Source organism: Achroia grisella, unplaced genomic scaffold, assembly GCF_030625045.1.
Source record: "Achroia grisella isolate CSIRO2021 unplaced genomic scaffold, CSIRO_AGI_Agris_v1 utg1847, whole genome shotgun sequence".
Taxonomy (NCBI): Eukaryota; Metazoa; Arthropoda; class Insecta; order Lepidoptera; family Pyralidae; genus Achroia; species Achroia grisella.
The window spans coordinates 303,456-316,670 of record NW_026712687.1 but is presented as its reverse complement, the minus strand read 5'-3'; the positions used below and the strand labels follow the sequence as shown (position 1 = coordinate 316,670).

The 13,215-nt window shown below is 30.5% G+C and overlaps 3 protein-coding genes across 3 annotated transcripts; 1 reads left to right on the top strand and 2 right to left on the bottom strand.

Moving 5' to 3' along the window:
• Nucleotides 1–3,650: 3,650 nt before the first annotated feature.
• On the top strand, nucleotides 3,651–5,334 carry LOC131841600 (serine palmitoyltransferase small subunit A). Its single transcript, XM_059189920.1, has 2 exons — nucleotides 3,651–3,943; nucleotides 5,028–5,334. Exons 1-2 carry the CDS (start codon nucleotides 3,835–3,837, stop codon nucleotides 5,129–5,131), a joined length of 213 nt encoding a protein of 70 aa, XP_059045903.1. The 5' UTR covers nucleotides 3,651–3,834; the 3' UTR covers nucleotides 5,132–5,334.
• A 969-nt stretch (nucleotides 5,335–6,303) lies between these two features.
• LOC131841549 (uncharacterized) lies at nucleotides 6,304–7,661 on the bottom strand. Its single transcript, XM_059189867.1, has one exon. It carries the CDS (start codon nucleotides 7,567–7,569, stop codon nucleotides 6,328–6,330), a length of 1,242 nt encoding a protein of 413 aa, XP_059045850.1. The 5' UTR covers nucleotides 7,570–7,661; the 3' UTR covers nucleotides 6,304–6,327.
• On the bottom strand, nucleotides 7,644–12,252 carry LOC131841550 (m7GpppX diphosphatase). Its single transcript, XM_059189868.1, has 4 exons — nucleotides 11,910–12,252; nucleotides 10,477–10,622; nucleotides 8,617–8,841; nucleotides 7,644–7,955 (listed from the first exon to the last, which is right to left on the bottom strand). Exons 1-4 carry the CDS (start codon nucleotides 12,250–12,252, stop codon nucleotides 7,644–7,646), a joined length of 1,026 nt encoding a protein of 341 aa, XP_059045851.1.
• Between the last annotated feature and the right edge of the window lie 963 nt (nucleotides 12,253–13,215).

Sequence of the window (13,215 nt, the reverse complement as noted above, 5' to 3'; positions counted from 1 at the left end):
CCCAAATTTCATAATTACAATCTTATAGATTGGACTGTGTATAAGAAGACCACAGATAGTTTGTTACAAGATTTTACACTTTACACTTATAGTAATTCACCCCTGCAGTGTTATACTAAATTAATTGATATTTTAAATTTAGCTATAGACAAATGTTGTATATCAAAATCAAAACCCATAAGCTCTACAAATGATATTCCTTTTAAAAATAAAAGGATTCCATTACCTTGGTGGAATCAAAAATGTACTCTTGCAGTAGATAACTCTAAACAGGCATATGTTAATTTTAAAAACGACCCATCAGAGGCAAATTATATTGCTTTTAAAAGGTTACAAGCCAAAAAAAAATTAATACTTAAAAAAGAACAATCAATTAGCTGGAATAAGTTTTGTGAAAATTTTAATCGCACCACACCCATTTCCAAAATTTGGAATACTGTTAAAAAATTCAATAAAACTTATGTATATAGTCAGATTTCAAATAATAATAACTGGATTTCTAATTTTCTTAAAAAATATACTCCTGACACTGTCGAGACCCAATTTAAATCACACATTAATGAAAATAGTAACAAATTAAATTATTTAAATAAACCCTTCACTTTTTATGAATTTAATGCAGCCATATCTACCCGAAGAGATACAGCATTTGGTCTCGATGGCATAGCATATAAATTATTAAAAAACCTCTCTTATAACTCTAAAAATATTGTTTTATGTATTTATAATGCACTGTGGAAAGATTCACTTATTCCTTCCGATTGGAAAAAAGATTGTATTATTCCAATTTTAAAACCAAACAAAAATGCAAATGAAATAGATTCCTATAGACCTATAACTCTGACCTCCTGCATGGGAAAAATATTTGAGCAATTATTAAAACAAAGACTAGAATTCTACATAGAGAGTAATTGTTTATTACCAGCAAATCAGTTTGGTTTTCGTAGAGGTAAATCTGCCTCTGAGAGTGTTACTCATCTTCATATTGATATATTTAAAGCACTTAAATGCAATGAAGTTTTGATTGGGGTATTCTTTGATATTATCGGTGCATTCAATAATGTCAATCATCACATTCTCACTCTGGAACTTGTTTCTATTGGTATACCTGGAAAAATTATAAACTGGGTCTATAACTTTTTAAATGGTAGAGAAGTTTTTGTTAAAGTTAACAAGCAGTTAATAGGACCTCGTCTTTCTTATAAAGGTGTGTGTCAAGGTGGAATACTTAGTCCATTACTCTTTATCCTCTACATACACAAACTTAATTTAATTTTAGGACCACATGTCAGGAATCTTCAATTTGCAGATGACCTTGTTATATACTTTTCAGGCCCAGACATTAATAAAGTTACAGAAATAATAAGTAATGCATTGTTAAGATTAACAGATTACTTTAAATACCTCAATTTAGATGTAAGCCCTGACAAATCTAAAGTAGTAATATTTTCTAAAACTAATAAATCATACAAAAACATTAAAATATTATATAATAATTCACAACTACCTATTACTGCTGAAGTTAAATTTTTAGGTGTTATTTTTTGTAGCAATTTGTCTTGGAACAAATATGTTGATTATTTACTAGGTAAAGCTTCCAAAGCATTTAATATTATCAAAGCTCTATATAAATGTGATCCTAAGATCCTTTTAATGCTGTACAAATCCTTGATTCGCAGCCACTTTGAATATGGCTATCTATGTTTTGGTTCTGACCAAAACAAGCTTCATAAACTTGAAGTACTTCAGAATAATAATTTAAGATACATAACTGGTGCAATGAAAACAACCCCTATAAATTCCTTACAAGTAGAGTGCTGTATACCACCATTAAACCTGAGATTCTGGTACTTAAAACAAAGATTCATCCTAAAATTATTATCCTTTTCTGAAGACCCACTCTTACAAAAGCTCAAACATATTACTTCTTTATTTCCCCTTTCTAATTCTAAAACAGTTCCCTATATACTTCATGATTTCTCTGACTCAATCAATATTGATCAGCAATACAAAATTCACAAAAGCAATAGATTTTGGAATTGTTACCATGGACCATTTGAAAGTAAATTTCCAAATATTAATATTGTAATTGACTCTGAGTTAAGGACCAAACAAGAAGTTTATAACAAGTTGTCTACATTTTCAACTCATCAATCCATATTTACAGACGGTTCTAAAAACGAATCGAGAACATCCTTTGCTCTATACTTACCAAGTATCAGAACCGGTCATGGAACTAGAATACATAAAGAATTTAGTATTTTTTCAGCAGAATCTTTGGCTATTTTAAATGCACTTTGTTATATAAAAGATGATAGGGGCAATTGCAAAAAATGGTTAATTGTCACAGACAGTATGAGTGTTTTAACTGCTCTTCAAAGTAACAAACTACATTATAAAACCAATTATATCATAGATAGCATTAAGCAAATATTATATGAGCTCTCATTGGAGTGTTATGATATTATTTTATTATGGACACCATCACATATTGGTGTTTTCGGTAATGAAAACGCAGATTTCCTGGCAAGAACTATCACCAACAATGACATTGGCGTTGTCAAGGATGTTGCCATACCTTATTCCGACATTCTTTCTATAGTTTACAAGAGTTTTCGTCAAAAATGGATTGAACAGTGGCAACTTTCGCTAAAGACCAAGGGTAATTGGTTTTACTCCATTAACAAAAATATTCATTCCTCACCCTGGTTCACTAAATCTAGAGTTTATAAAAACCGGAAATTTTACACACTCCTTATACGACTTCGTTTTGGTCACGCTAGATTCAATAGTCATTTGTGCCGAATGAAAATAATTGATTCAAATGCATGTCAAGAGTGCAATAACAGCAGTCAGACCCTAAATCACATATTTTTCGAATGTTCCGCTTATAATATTCAACGCTTGGTCTTTATTGATAATTTACTGAACATTTACAAGAAACCGGAAAAAATCCCGCGCGACATCCAAGACATGCTAACTAATTTTGAAACATATATACCTATATATTTATACGTTACCTCGATATCGATGAAACTTTAAATAATTGATACAAGGATATGGACTCCGGATAAGACTTAAATTTTGAACACGAATGAAAACATAATAAATAAATATACATAAGAATTGGCCTTTGGCCTCATCACTTGTTCAAATATGAAGAAGTTTAAAAGTAGACTAGGCTGTACGGTCTAAGGATCTTTGCCTGTTCCATCACTGAAAAGGAGATGGACGAATATGGAAAAAAAAAATGTCTATGGTTCTAAATTTCCGTTTCATTTTTTTTTTGGTCGGGTTTTCCCTTTTTAGAGAAAGTTCCGTTTCATTATCTATACTGCCATTTACGTCATTTTGACATTAACAACAGATTAAATAACAACTCAAAGTCAAAATATCTTTATTCATGTAGTATGTCTTACAGACTCTTAGGATATGTCAAATCCATCGTCAGTTCGGAATTTCGAGATGAGAAGAACTGACAAGAACATTTTACCTTTCATATCGCCATCGATAACGTACTATACAGCCACATCTGCATGATCCATATCATGCAGATGTGGCTGTGTACCCTTTGCCTTACCTTTAAACGATGAACTGAACTAAAAAAATATGTAATCATATCTATGCCTATTATATTCATAGAGTTGACATTGACAGATAGTCTTAGTTTTGTTGTGATTCTTGGAACATTAATAGAAACATAGAAAGTTATAAGTATTTAACGAATTTTCAAATTTTTATTCAATTCGTTGCAGTGTATTGTATTTTTCCATATCATAAATATTAATAGAAGTTTTGCCAAGTAACAGTTTGATAACAAGTTAGAGAATAAAAATGACGAACCTAATACAGAATATCAAAAAATTCTTCACATATTGGTATTTAAGATATTTATTGGTAACAGAACTGTACATGGTGGAGACTTGGGAGAAGATTGTAATCCGTATCCTTTACAAAAAAAAAGCAACGCCTAAATTATAACCTATTTAGATTTAAGTAGATCAATTTACATCTCTGATTCATTTAGGTATGCGTATGATTATACGATAATAAAACTACTAATTTCTGTTGCCACTGACCCTAATTAGGCAAGATTGCATTTCAAATCACTTACGGCTAATTTTATCGGCCGCTAAATATAGGACTGTATGTTTGAATACCTAGTGAAATTGGTTAAATACCACTTACCTATCTGGGAAACATTGTCGACAGCCTCGGTAGTTCAGCAAACCGCTTTACTTACGATAGCCATGTTCGATTCCTCGCACTGTACAACCATTTGTATTTATGAGCATGGTTGTTAGTATCAGTCTGTTTTTTTTATACTATGATGGTGGCACACAAGCATACAGCCCATCTGATGGTAAATGGTTACCATAACCTATGGACGCCTGAAACACCAGGTATTACATGCACTTTGTTGACCTTAATTACAATGTATTTACATAAAAATGTATCTAAGTATTTGTATCCATTGTCTAATATTTATAACACAAGTTATACTTAGCTTGGTTCTAGATGATCTCTCATTCTGTGTCTCATCCTGTAGGTAATATTTTATTTACAATAAAATATTACCTACAGGAATAATAATAATAATTTTCATTTTACTACTCATAAGGAAACTTACAATATAGAAAAAAAAATTCAACTTACAAGTTAGCTTCTAAACTACTGGATATAAATAACTGTCCATCTAGATTAAAAAGAGCTCGCCTTGCCAACATCTAAAGAAAGTAAATGAGATAGCACCTTACTGGAGGTGCCTCATCTCAAAAAGCCAATAACTTCAAAAAATCTGATTATAGCCGGAAGGGCTGATCGCAGATAGAGAGAACAAAAATAAAAAAAAACTTACAAGTTATTCCTTGTGAGAGTCTGGATTCTAGGTTGAAACATGTACTTATAGATCTCCATGCTCTCCAACTTACTGTGCTATGCAATAAAACATCTTAAAGAATAGTATTAAATTACACATTATTTCTTAATCATATATTATAATATATTCCTTAATTATATAATAACAGAGTCTATTTTCGTGATTATCTTCGGTCTTTACTCATACTTCAACTATTCCATACTGACACATGGAGTATCACATCTGGGAAGAACATTGCAGAATACAGAATAAAGGAAAATAGATATTATTATGGCATACCAAATAATTACGAATAAGATTTTTATAAATGTTTTTAATCATGATTTTATTAAGTAAATAAATAATCAATATATCTGTATAAATGTTAATACATAAACAAAATGTTAATTTAACTATAATGTTATATGTTTCATTCCAATCTCATATTTAAATATAAATAAAACAAGTTTTATAAAGAGCTTATTTTTATTGTATCAAGTAAAATTATATAAAAACTTAAAAAGCCCTCTACATAAGGTTATTGAATTTATGAGTTGTTTGACTTAGGAGTTATAAAATAATGTAATTTTTTAAGGAATGGCCTGGCAAAGGCCTGACAATTTATGGCAGTCATTTAAAGCACAACATTTCAAATAATTGTAGGTATAAAGTATATTATTGTATACTATACTAGTCGAGCCTGTGGTTTCATCCACATGAAATATGTGTTATTGTGATGTATAAGCTATATTATTGTAAAATTTCATTAAAATCCATTAAGTAATTTTTATGTGAAAGAGTAACAAACATCCATCCACACTCACAAACGTCTGCATTTATAATATTCCTAAGATATATTTTATTATATAATTGAAAGTGCAATCTGTTAGCTCACCTGAGAGTAAGCACTGACTGTAGCATGTACACATGAATGCATTATACATATAGCATATGACATGCTGTCTGCTGACTATATATTGAATGGTGGTCCCATTTTCAGAAGACAACCTTAGTTATATTCTAGGAGTACATACCATTAATGTAGGCATAAAGTGAAAACTCAGATAAAAAAAATGTTTCTAAAGTCTATACTTGTCACAAACATGCTTAATATTAGAACAGAGAAGATAAAAATAAATGTATACCTATATTAATTACTAGCTATGTTCGCGACTTAGTTCGCGCAGCGCATGCAACGGAAGCCCTCAAATGATGAATAATTTTCCCATTATTGCAACATTTTTCACTGATGCTTCGTTTCTATTGCTCGTAGAGTAATGTTACATAGCTTAAAGCCTTCCTCGACATATGGAGTATCGATTATCGACGAATTCGATCCAGTAGTTCCTGAGATTAGTGAATTCAAACAAACAAACTCTTCAGGTTTATAATATTAGTATAGATGTGGTTTATGTATTTTTAAGAGAAAATAAAACAATCTAACATTGGATCTGCAAAATATATTCAATTCAAACCTTTAGATAACTTACACAATAACCATTTGCGTTGCGGAACAACTCTGGGACTTTCAAAGACATGTTCTGCAGATGTTCTATACCACGACAGAACATGTTCTTTGATATATCTGTTGATACAACCCCAGGGTCCGACAACCATGCCTCTACTTCATCATTCAAAGACAATTCTATTTTATACAAAATTTTTGTAAGTAAACACGATTGTAATTTAATTTTATCACTATCTATATGTTCCCCGCAACTCCTCAACACTTGTAACTCCTTATCCATGACCCAAATGAGCAGATATTGCTTGTTAGTTGTTGATATTGTGCATTCCAGTATGATCTTACACATCATAGTGTACTGGAGACCAAGATTAAATTCTTGTGTCAATTTCTCAATTGTAAATATAAAATCATCAATTTTTAGGTCATCTGTCGATGTCTTGTGAATAAAGACACGCTTCTCCATATTATCCTGGTTTATTGTGACTTCAGAATTGAATAATTTCACAGAGTCCTTGTTTTTGATCCCCAACCAAGCTAAGCATCTGTTACAATGGTATATTTCCCTTTTGGAATTGAATTTTTTACTTTTTTCGGACAGCACCGTATTGTTTACTACGAACGATGTTAGTCTGTATAGGAAATCATGTTTATTTGACTTCAGGACAGGTTCGATGTGAGAATTATGGCCGTGCCCATGACAGAACCATTCTGACATGTCCATATTAGTTGAAGGCAACTCTAGAATTCTGTCGAACTTCACCAAACTTTCAGAAATTGTATTTGAACAGTTAGCACAGGTAATTTTTAATTCATTATGAATTTTAAGATTAATTTTTATATCATTACTTTTTGATGCATTTTCAGATGTGTTTGATGTCAACAGTTCATTGTAGAAGTTCCCGCCGTTCCTTGGTTCAGTCAAGATTCTGAATGAGATGGTGTTCTTATCGATTTTCAAACAGGACATTGAGTTTGGTATGATTTGACAGAATTCTTCTATCGGTATTGTGGAGGTAACATCATATTCCTCTTCAGAGTAACAATCAGAGAGGCTTTCAATTGAGGACAGACTATCGCTGCGTTTAATTTTATCATTATCGTCATAGTAATTGAGTACAATACAATTTGACTGTATGCTAATTTTCAAGTTACAGTTCTTTGTGAAATCAACGCCTGTAGTTATATAAACGTTGCAACTGCGCAATCGGGAGCGCAACTCCATAAAAATACTCTTGATCAACATTTTCACTTACAAATAGAAACTAATAATAAAATCCAGTGGAATTTTGGACCTTACTTATCTAATCCCAAGGTGCTTTACTTATCAATTAGTTCAATATTCTCAATATTTGGCTTAATTCTTTGCACATAACCATTTGTCTCGTATACATTGAATATATTGTCCATCTCACGGATTGTGAATGGTAGACTTGCTTTTTGATAGTAGTTGCCCATCATTTCGATGTTGTTGATGACTGTGCTGAGTAGGTGCGACTTTTCTGCATAGATGCCGGGTGCCTCGTGCCGGAGATACGTGAAATGTACGTGGAGATGATAGAACGATGGCTGGTAGTGTAAGTAGATACGCAATTGACTATCACACACGTTGTACTTCTCTAGTATTTTTTTCTGGAAAATTAAATTTCAAGTGTTATTTATTACCCACTAGTTACCTGTCCCAGTTTCGTACGAGTACACATGTATTATACATACAAAGTGACTTGAATCACTATCTATTGTTAAACTGTATTAAAATCCGTTGCATAGTTCAAAAGATCTAAGTGAACAGACAGTGGATGGGATTTGATTTTGCAGTAATTATTTAAGGATATATTTTGTGAAATTGCCACATTAAGCAAATAATTCTCTATTTTTGATTTTGACAAAGGAATAATTAAATACTAAAATTATAATTTCGAAAGTGTCCTGTCTATCTATTTGTTACATTTTAATAAATAAATGGTTCAGCCATTTATTCAAAATTGGTTCAAACTGTAATATTAACTATCTTCAGGAGACACATGGAATGAAACTTTTTTTATTAAAATCAATAAAATATCTAAAATAAAAGTTAGTCTAAGTTTACTCCTCATAACATTAGCTATCTCCAGTCCAGTCCAGCCAAAGTTTCAGAGATTAGCAAGAACAAACAGAAAGACAAACTAAATTTTAATATTATTTTTTATGGAAGTATTTTAGGAATTATATGAATTTAGTGTAAAGCTATTAATTTGAAATTACAAACTGACACTTAAATTTGATTAATTTGTATAGATATAGATTATATTACCTTTCCCTCATTCAGTATTCTTCTAAGAAGAGGCAAATGACTTTCATTCAGGTCTCGCAGTGACTTTATGCCTCTCTGTCTAACAATTGCCAGCAAGTACAATGTCTCCTTAGTAAGACCATCCCATTTCAAATCTGGTAGCAGAACAAATCCCTCCTTTTCACACTTATTATCATGTACAATTCTATCCTGCTCACTCACTCCTTCCAAAATATTATACAACCACTGTAACAAAAAAACGACATGTTTAAAATTAAAGGAACACCAAATTTATTTTCCTTTCAGTTGCCATCAGACAAATTGAATCAATCAATCTAAATAACTTTATTCATGTAGGTCTATTACAGACAGCTCATATGCCTTTTTGTCTGACTCACTGTTCATAGGCCGCCATATTGTGCCCCACTACTCTCGAAAAACCAGGAAGTGATAACAACAAATTCAAAAATGGAACTCTTTTAATAAAATTACCAGTCACTGTTCATAAGATGCCATATTGTAACCCCACTCCTTTCGAAAAAGATAAGGAAGTCAACAATAGATTTATAAAAATGGCGCCCTTTTGATGGAAATTTATACTTTATATATCTATGTTTTTTTTTTATATATAGACCATAAAACACAAAATTATATTATCTTTATAACTATCCATAAGAGACATGCTTTAAGAGACCTTTATCTATGTTATAAATGGAAAATAAGTAATTAATGTATGATTGGCATAAGTCAAAGGTCATATGATTATCACTTCACTGTTCAATTACATTATTATGTAGTTATCCTTAATAATATCATAAATGCGAAAGTAACTCTGTCTGTCTGTCTGTCTCGCTTTAACTACTGAACCGATTTAATTTAAATTTAGTACACAGATACTCTAGAACTTAAGAAAGTACATAAGCTACTTTTAATCCGAAAAAAGGGTTAAAGGGTGAGATGACAGTTTATATGGAAGTATCGATAATTTACGTAAACGAAGTTGTGGGCAATCTAATTAATTATAATTAAGCTAATCTGGTAAATGAAAATATTTACATTAAACATCCATTATTATCTTACAATATACCTTTATTCCAATACTTTGATTTCCAAATAAAGTTGTAAAAATATAAATGACTAGATGTGCCCGTGGTTTCACCCATGTTAAAAAATATTGGGGGTTATTCATAAGCTATATTACTGTAAAGTTTCATCAAAATCCGTTCAGTAGTTTTTGCGTGAAAGAGTAACAAACATTCATACTTACAAACTTTCATGTTTATAATATTATTAAGATTAAGATAAAGATATTAGTACTGATGTAACATCAAAGACCTACTGTTTTTTTTTCTATGCAATATTAAGTTTTAATATACCAGTCGTACAAATAACTCTGCATCTTTAATTTCATTATTCCCGAAAATCCTTTGTGATTAGTTCAGAACAAGTACATATTTTTTATATTTAAAAAGTTATAGTAAATATTCAGAATACAAAAGTGGCACTCATCTAAAGCATATTCTTTATTTCTTGTAATAAAGAATTTAGTTACTGATTCAAACATGTTCTTTAATATGTATTAACTGCAAAGTTTGAAAATCAAATACTGATATGGAATTAACTATTTAATTTCAGTTGTATATTTTATATTTGTTTCTTTCCATTACAAAATCTATAATGATTCAAATAAAACCTCCTGAACTTAAATTTATTAAAATCAATAAATAATCTACCATTTCTACTGTGAATATTTACTTGTCATTCTACTATCATAATCAATACATAACACATAAAAACTACTTAAATTGAGGTCACATAATTCATATGGCCCATATATGAATTATGTGACCTCAATACCCAAGTGATAATAAATAAAAATACCTGTAAATTGAACTGCTCCTTTTTAATAAAGGGTAATGTTAACTTCTCATACAACTCTGGTGTCTCCAATACAATGTGGACTTCTTGTTGGCTGTACTTCACTATGTGCTTCTCAGTAGCTGGATATATTATTGTGGTTTTCACACCTATAAAAAACATTAATATATTTTACATTTATTTTAAAATTTTGTCTAAATAATCTGTGTATAAAGTATGGAGGAAAAAAAATTGGAAGTACTTTTTTTTGGTTCAGTTTTTCCCATCTCATGGAAAAGCAAAAGGACTCAGCCCATACAGCCATTGTCTTCAGTGACTTGAAGTACTGATTAAAAGATGAATAAATCATGTTCCATTTTTAAAGACAATGAAAATCATACTACTAAGCAATAGCAAATATATAATATTATTTATTTATTTATTAAAACTTTAATGCACAGATACACAAATAAAGATGCACATGGCGGACATAACACCTAGAGGCATTTTCTCCCAGTCAACCATAGGGCAAATAGAGATTCATGTGGGTGGTGCATTATATTATGACTAAATTTAGTTCAAAGCTCTCACACTATTCTCTTCACTTCCGACTCAATTCAGAGAATGATTAGTAAGCTGTATAACTTTTAAATCTATGTTTTGTGTTCTTGTTTTTTTTTTAAACAAGACAGACTGTGTTTTATCAAATATCTTTGAATTAGTTCATATGGATTGTCTTTGGGAGCAATCTTATAAATTATTCAAAGTTTCAAAAATCTTCAGAATGCTCACAAACTACAGCCAACTAGATGCATAAGAATATAAAAATAAATACTACCACTCACATTGTCAGCATTTTAGTAAAGGTCAGACACAGCACAAATATAGACTGGTGAATCATAAAAATTGAGCAATATTAGAAAGAATCCATTAGAAATAATATAAAAATGATGTGGGTAATGTAAATACCATTAACATAAAATGTGATGAATAGTAATCATGTGTCTTAATACTTTTCATATCATCAACAAAATAATAATTTTATGTGACAACACAAATAAAAAATAACACAAACAAGAATTCCAAAGTTATATAAAATTATTTAATATACTTTAAATAATGTTCAATTAATTATCAATTGAGATTCCTTTGTCTACATTTATAAGGAAACAAAAAAAAAAGAAACCATATGTCTGGTGACGTGAAGTATGTATGGAATACAACTGAACAAATTTACGTAAATTGACCCCACGTTATCTAACTTGTTAATTAAATAAATAAAATACGGCACTCACGCTATTGATGCGTTTTATTTCATTGTCAGTATTTGTACGTAAATATAATTAGTTCACGATTTGATGACTAATTTGTGCAAACCTCAAGTGTTACCCGTTCAGTCTTACCTTGAAAATTTCGAAAGGGCCTGTCAAAAGTACATGCTTTCCTTGATTGCTTACCGTTCAATGAAGACTTCGGGAAACAAACGTAATTCCCATATATATCGTTCTGGAAATATGTTTCCAAGACGGTTTCCGGTGAAAAATAGCCAGTATCGTTCAATTCTTCCTCCCTAAACACAGTTTTCTCCAATATAGCCAGAGCAACGCCACTTTTATCAACGAATTTACCTTGCACACAAACTAATTTAGTGTTCGAATTATTTCTTAATATCTTCTCTGGGATAAAGTCTTTCAGATTTATCTTATTATCATTAACACCATTATCAGTCTGATGGTTAATTTTTATTTTTTTACAACTTGGCGGCGCAACATCGTCGCTTTGGCGATCAGCGTCGGACATTTTGTAACGAGTTACCAGATGGAAAAATTAAACACGACAATAATGTTACCATTAAGAAGAATAGGTTCTTCAAACCGAAGTGATTACGTGCTCTGTGTTTTTTTTTAACTAATTAGTTATTATTGTATACTTACTTACCTTATTAATAATTTTGTGTTGATTTTTGTAAATAAATATAATAAAAATATACTTCTTTGTAAATTAATTTAAAATATTTTGATACCGTCCATTACCTACATGCATCCTTGCTTTTTTCAAATATAGAATCCTCTATAATTATTAATTTAAATTATTAACATGCAAATATTTTATTAACTTGTGTATATAGATACACTGTACATTATACAGCCATCAATGTGACAACAATGCAAAGATTCAAGGAAAGGAATACTGCCATCAAGCGGTAGTGATGAATTGGTCACTTAACTGTGCGTCTGAGTGTCCTACAATAGCGACCGGCAACGCATTCAATAGATTTTATACTTCTGTCCGGATTCATTATATTATACAGGTTGTTCAATTTCTTATACAGATTTGTTAGCGATCTTACAAAGTTTACAAACTTATAGAACTTTTTATAGAATTATCTTCAATCATCATTAATTACAAAATGAAAGAAATTTTATAGGCGAATAAAAAGGAAAATAGTTTTTTATAGCATTATTGAACGTTTATTTGCTAATTTGAAATTATATATCATTTAATTCACATTTTAGGTAAAGTTTTAGTGGAAAGTATGAACCGTAAACACAATTTGAAAGCTATTTCGATTCGAAAGGTTATATATTAAACTAGGAAGGGAAACAATATTACAGGAAACAAAATCTACATGAATCTATTTTAATACGCTGATTATTCATGCGTCCATACGTCTGTCTTAAAAAATGTGGGTGACGCTGATTACAATTAGGTTTAATAAAAATTTATTGTATACGCAGACTGACTGGTCATATTATAGTGAAT